Below are 6,408 nucleotides of genomic sequence, written 5' to 3'. Positions count from 1 at the left end.
ATACATGTTACGGCATGTGGTAAGCCACACCTACCAGGACAAGACCACACCCAATGACAAAATACCATCTCTCACAATTTACACATTTACATCTACATATACGTGTACATGTAGATCACAAATTTGATTATACATGTATTAAATGGTTGTATCTATAACTAAATGTCAATTTCACTTTTAATTGTATGTGATATAGTTCTATAGTGTTTAATGTAGAGGCTACACTGTATATGATATTGATATAAATACCGGTTTATTTTTATGGTGGAATATTTTCGTGAATTTTGCGTTTTTCTGTTCTATCGCAAAATTTTTTCACTACAAAATTTTACATCTCTATTGCCACGTTGTAAAGTCTGCAATGTATTTGCGAAAATTAATTCCATAAAATCTTAGAAATGCAAGATTTTTGAAAATTTTTCACTGTGAAAATAAACCGGTATACAGTATGAAACTACACCTGTCAATTTGTACATGTACGTCACTCCTCCTTTTAATTTAATAAATTATTATTAATGACATTTATGAACATTCTCCATTCACCAGTTAGTTTATATTGTCCCATAGGGTCTGGAATTATTCTCCCGAGGGGGTCAGAGTATATTTCTGGTCCTCTCCTCCACGTCAAAGAGGAACAGTCTCTATGATAAGTTGGTGGGGGTGAGGGGTGTGTCCCTACAGGTTCCTGATCTGACTGATGCTACTCAGAAGTGGCAAACTGGAGAAATATCTAATTATGATTACCTCATGTTCCTTAACTTGTGAGTTATTAATAGTTATTAGTGGTTATTAATAGTTATTAGTACATGTAATAGTTAATGGTAATTATTAATTTATATACATTGTAGTTGTACATGTACATGTATATAAGCAAATTGCTGTGAATTTTTGCTTGAGCCATTCATACTCAAAATTCTGATTGAAAATTGAAAAACAAATTTTTTTAATTACTAAAAAAATAAAATTACAGTCAAACCTCCGAAGAGCGGACACTTTGGGAAGTCAGCTATTGTCCTTTATTCAGAGGTTGTCCTCTTCTCAGAGGTTGTGTTGTGACCTCCCCCTGTTTCAGAGATCAGGTTTAGGTCAAGCATTAAGCTATAGCTACTGTATAATCTATAAATACTAGGCCTAGCATCATTATTATACTACTAGGGAGAATGCAGTGCATTAAGGGGGCGAGCCTAAGCAATTGTGCAAGGCATAGATTATCTATGTGCTGTATGATACATGAGCAAGCAATGCAACTGTACAAGTCGAAGGCTAATACAGTAGATCCAGTCACTTCAACACTCAAGCATCTGCTCAGTCTGCAGCAACAAACTTATCTTATTGATAGCATTAAAGATGCTTAGAACTATGAGCAGTCACTGCACAAATCATACTTAAAGATTGTGTATCTGCTTTGTTAACCTAGGCTTGCTGCTAGAGAATAGAATAGATCACCTAGAATAGATCTTACCATGCAGCTAGGCTACAGTACATGCAGCTAGGCTACAGTACATGCAGCTTTCTCACTAGCATTCAACTTATTAGAGTCCTTTATACCAACGAAAAGACTGTATATCTGCTTTTCCAACCTTTATTCTTGCTAGAGAAGTTTTTAGACAGCAATTTAGTTTTATCTTGCTGACTGTTTGCTGCAAATAAGCTTAGGCTTGCTGATAGCCACCATTTTATTTATTGTGACCACACCCGTTTCAATAAAAATTAGTCTATTTAACTTTAATAATAGTTAGACGATCCTACTGCCCGTACAGACAGACAGACGTTTTCTCGCCTTAGTGGGGCGAGCTCAGGCTCGCCCCAATAATAACTGTTCTGAGTGTTCTTATTAATTTAATGATTGCTATTAACTTTAATATTGAGGGTGTGGCTTTCTATATTTCCGGAAATGTCTGTTTACAGAGGTAAAATCACATGTTTAGAAGCTTCTTTGTGCTTGTAAAACTGTCCGCTGTCCGGAGTTTAGAGGTGGTCGCTTCTGGGAGGTTGCTAATGTACAGTAAGATGGGCTATTTTAATCGGTGACTGCAGGTTTGTCTGTTCTAGAGAGTGTGTCCACTTCTCGGACTGTCCGCTTTCGGAGGTTTGACTGTATATGAAAGTGTCAAATTAATTACCGTCAATTTTTAATCAAAAGCATGGGCGATTTGACCTTTTGCCGCATGCTTCCCGCTGGAGTTGAACCAGATTCTATTCCAGCGTCAATGTAATGTCTAGACTAGTGTAATATTGTAAATCCGCCTTTCCACACAAAAGTCATCACGTTAATGTTAATACTGTTACTAATAATATTCCAACCGTTCGTAATTAAATGCACACAAAAGTCACTGTTCATAAGACTACATGTAGTATTACGATTCTTAAGTACAGCAGTTGTTAATCTTATATTACATGTATATATTCTCAAACTATTTAGTTCATTATTATTATTAGTGTTGTTTTGATAGAAAGTCACAAACTGTTTTCACTTCTTCTCCAGTGATACGATACTGAGCTCTTGCTTGTATCTCTGTACCACTGAAATCCATGAATACGTCAAATTCTCTCTCTTTCTTTGGTACATTATCAGGATTAGGAATATCAAGTACCAGTTCACCAATCTTACGTACTGTTAGTTTACCTTCTTTATCTACTATATACTGAACTCCATCATCTCCTGTACAGTATATAGGGATATGCATTTGTGTGTATCTTTGACGGCCAGGTATATATGTAGCTTTATATACTTCATCCTTTATCTCTTCTCCTTTGAGTACAAATATCTCAAAGACATTGGCACAACGTAGTATACCATCTTCATTTACATACTTGTAATGTTCATCATGTATTGATGGGTCAAATTCAACATTAACACCTGTCCCATAGGTAGCATCAGCAACACGTGATTGGATTATGTTAGGATCTTTCCTCCACATTACTGCTCCTGATACAACAGCAAGATCTGGTTGTATAGGACACACTATATTATCATAAAGAATACCACGATGCTGACGAATGGCTTCTTCTATCTTTTGCCTGACAAACCTACACCCTCCAAACCCTCCTACCAGATAAACTGTATTGATATGACCTGTTAGTGCATCAAATGCTGCCCTCATGCACTCTGTGATTTTATCCATTGTTAATTGGAATACCTTCTCTTCTAATAGATGATATGCTATGCTTAATGAAGCATCTCCTGGATCATAGTGTATATTCTTCTTGTTTGCTTGACGAAGTTTCTTATCACCATAGTGTTTTACAAAAGATGTTGGCAATGTTGGTACTATTTCACGAATGCCTTCATTTGCATCTCCAAATATTTTTTTGTGCTTCTCAAACTCTTCAAAGAAAAAATTATTTAAGGTGGCTTTGGCATTAATGGGATTTGACTTTAAAAAAGATGTAAAACCTCTGTCTTTTACTATTTCTTGTAGTAATTCTGAAAATGCTTCATTGACAGTAGTGCCTCCCCAGTTGTTCCCCATTGGTGGTAGTACTGCACTAATTCTCCCATTACTCTTATCATGTACAGTAATATCAACTGTACCTCCTCCTATATCAACTACCATATATCTCTGTGGAGGGGACCCTGATACTTCTGAATACTTATGTGCAGCTATAGCAGCTACTTCTGGTTCTAGAGCTAATGATAGCTTCTGAGGATTAACCTCCTCTGGACGTGGTAAAGGGGAACCAACTGGAGTGAACCTTGTTATACCAGGAGCATCAGAAGTGAGACCAGCCTATCATATTAACATAATGAAATACAAAGCATGTATTAGGTTACCATATAAGCAGCTTCTCTCATCATTCTTCTTGCTCTTGCTTTCCATATAGCAGGAACAGTAATGACCCAATCAAAATCACTTGACTTGTAGTTTCCTTTCAAATGATCAGTGAGTAGCTTCTTCTTGAGGTGTGTTAGTATAAAAGCTATAACTTCAATGAGATAATAAGATCCACCAGTGAATGAAGAGACTTCAGTAGTACGACCTAATGACTAAGGGATAAATTAATGTCATATTGGTGTTTATATTTTTATCTCTAACTCACTTTGTCTCTTTTCAGTAAATTTTTTATTCTTTCAAAGTATATGAAGTTTTTAGCGTGATCTTTTTTCATACTGCTGTGCATATTTTGTGCTTCATGTCCAATCCCAGTGACTTTGCATTGCTGGTTCTCCTGGTCTATTGAGATTAATATAGCATTAGGGATTCTTTCCATTGTACTGTGAAGTGGTAGAACTTTTACATCTCCTCCTGTTGTTGGAGTGGTATATGCTACTGATAGTGATGATGTTCCAAAGTCAATAGCTGCTATACAATTGCTGTCTTGTAGTACAGGAGTGGCTCTTGGTATCTTCTCAGCTCTTGACACTGGTCCCTTAGATAAAGCCATGATAAATGTTACGATTGTAAGGGCTGCTGCTGTCTATTCTTTAAATAGTGTTACATACATATCAACATGACTAAGTGAAACTAATGTAAACTGTGAATAGTAGAGTTGAATGTGGGCCCACTCCACAGTTGCTGCATAATTCTTTTAATTAGCAACTACAGTGATCAGTAGTATTTGTTTTAAAATGATAATCAAAAAGTACAGTGAAATTACATGCAGCTAATTTGCATTTATTTTTCTTTTTTTATAACTTTCTTCTTGAGCTTTAACTGTATGCATATTAGGTTCATGCATGTATAGAATATCCTGTAAATATTATACTGTATACTGGTTTATTTTTGTGGTAAAAAATTTTCATGAATCTTGCATTTCTAAGATTTTGCAGAATATTCACAAATGGCTTGCAGTTTGCACCATGTGGCAATGGAAATGCAGAAATTTTGTGGTGAAAAAATTTCAAGAAACTGCAAAATTTGCGAAAATATTTCACCACGAAAATAAACCGGTATACATTATTCATTGGCCTCACCCATGCCTTGCGTAGGTGAGGACTTGTTTTATTTATTTATTAATTTATAATTGCTATTGTAGCTGCTTGTGGCATGCTGAAGAATCTGTGTTCAAAAGTTTTCATTACGTTATTGAATAATAAAATGAAAAATTATAAAAACAAGTTCAAATTCAAAATGCACACAAAAGTCACTGCATTAACGTACTAATATTCTATTGCCATTACTAACATTATTCTAAGTTACAGCAATTGTTTCACTATTATATTACATGTATATTCTGAAACTATTTAGTTCATTATTATTATTAGTCTTGGTTTGATAGAAAGTCACAAACTGTTTTCACTTCTTCTCCAGTGATACTATACTGAGCTCTTGCTTGTATCTCTGTACCTCTGAAATCCATGAATACGTCATATTCTCTCTTATTTCTTGGTAGATTATCAGGATTAGGAATATCAAGTATTAGCTGACCAATCTCACGTACTGTTAGTTTACCTTTTTTATCTTCTATATACTGAACTCCATCATCTCCTGTACAGTATATAGGGATATGCATTTGTGTGTATCTTTGACGACCAGGTATATATGTAGCTTTATATACTTCATCCTTTATCTCTTCTCCTTTGAGTACAAATACATTAAAGACATTAGCACAACGTAGTACATCATCTTCATTTACATACTTGTAATGTTCATCATGTATTGATGGGTCAAATACAACATTAACACCTGTCCCATAGGTAGCATCAGCAACACGTGATTGGATTATGTTAGGATCTTTCCTCCACATTACTGCTCCTACTACAACAGCAAGATCTGGTTGTACAGGACACACTATATTATCATAAAGCATGCCATGATGCTGAGCAATAGCTTCCTCTATCTTTTGACTAACAAACCTACACCCTCCAAACCCTCCTACCAGATAAACTGTATCAATATGATCTGTTAGCTCATCAAATGCTGCCCTCATACACTTAAGGATGTTATCTATTGTGGATTTGAATATTTTCTCCTCCACAAGTTTAAAATTAATTGATAGCAAGCCTTCATCTGGATCATATTCTATATTCAGTTGTTCAGCATTTTGAAGCTTATCATTGCAGTAGAACTGTATCATAGGGAATGGCAATGGTAGTGCTATTTCACGAATACCTTCGGTTGCGTCTCCAAATACCTTTTTACGCTCTTCAAACTCTCCATATAAAAGTTTGTTTAGAGCAGCTCTTGCACGAATTGGATCTGATTTTGAAAAAGACATGAAACCTTCATCTTCTAATATTTCCTGAAATAATTCAGAAAATGCTTCATTGACAGTAGTACCTCCCCAGGTGTTCCCCATTGGTGGTAGTACTACACTAATTCTCCCATTACTCTTATCATGTACAGTAATATCAACTGTACCTCCTCCTATATCAACTACCATATATCTCTGTGGAGGTGTTCCTGATACTGCTGACTGATGCTGTGCAGCTATAGCAGCTACTTCTGGTTCTAGAGCTAATGATAG

The 6,408-nt window shown here is 35.6% G+C and overlaps 2 protein-coding genes across 2 annotated transcripts in view; one reads left to right on the top strand and one right to left on the bottom strand.

Moving 5' to 3' along the window:
• LOC100631579 (protein FAN-like) overlaps window positions 1–6,408 on the top strand; it is a 14,410-nt gene that overhangs the window by 628 nt on the left and 7,374 nt on the right. Inside the window, exon 5 of the mRNA XM_011407425.2 lies at window positions 568–761. Coding sequence (XP_011405727.1) covers window positions 568–761 — 194 coding nt within the window. The remainder of the gene's footprint in view (window positions 1–567; window positions 762–6,408) is intronic.
• Window positions 2,286–4,522, bottom strand: LOC109584206 (heat shock 70 kDa protein 12A-like). Its single transcript, XM_019999855.1, has 3 exons — window positions 4,042–4,522; window positions 3,776–3,988; window positions 2,286–3,731 (listed from the first exon to the last, which is right to left on the bottom strand). The coding sequence occupies exons 1-3, from the start codon at window positions 4,384–4,386 to the stop codon at window positions 2,436–2,438; spliced, it is 1,854 nt and encodes a 617-aa protein (XP_019855414.1). The 5' UTR covers window positions 4,387–4,522; the 3' UTR covers window positions 2,286–2,435.

Source organism: Amphimedon queenslandica, unplaced genomic scaffold (assembly GCF_000090795.2).
Source record: "Amphimedon queenslandica unplaced genomic scaffold, v1.1 AMPQUscaffold_13232, whole genome shotgun sequence".
Taxonomy (NCBI): Eukaryota; Metazoa; Porifera; class Demospongiae; order Haplosclerida; family Niphatidae; genus Amphimedon; species Amphimedon queenslandica.
Note: the sequence above shows the minus strand (reverse complement) of the source record. Positions and strands in the feature narration are given on the sequence as shown.

What these genes read in the sequence shown, in the direction of transcription:
- LOC109584206 (XM_019999855.1), bottom strand. Translation starts at nt 4,386, where the DNA reads ATGGCTTTATCTAAGGGACCAGTGTCAAGAGCTGAGAAGATACCAAGA. An exon ending in ATTTACTGAAAAGAGACAAA is followed by an intron (nt 3,989 to 4,041) that starts GTGAGTTAGAGA and finishes TTTATCCCTTAG; the next exon opens with TCATTAGGTCGTACTACTGA. An exon ending in TGAGAGAAGCTGCTTATATG is followed by an intron (nt 3,732 to 3,775) that starts GTAACCTAATAC and finishes TTAATATGATAG; the next exon opens with GCTGGTCTCACTTCTGATGC.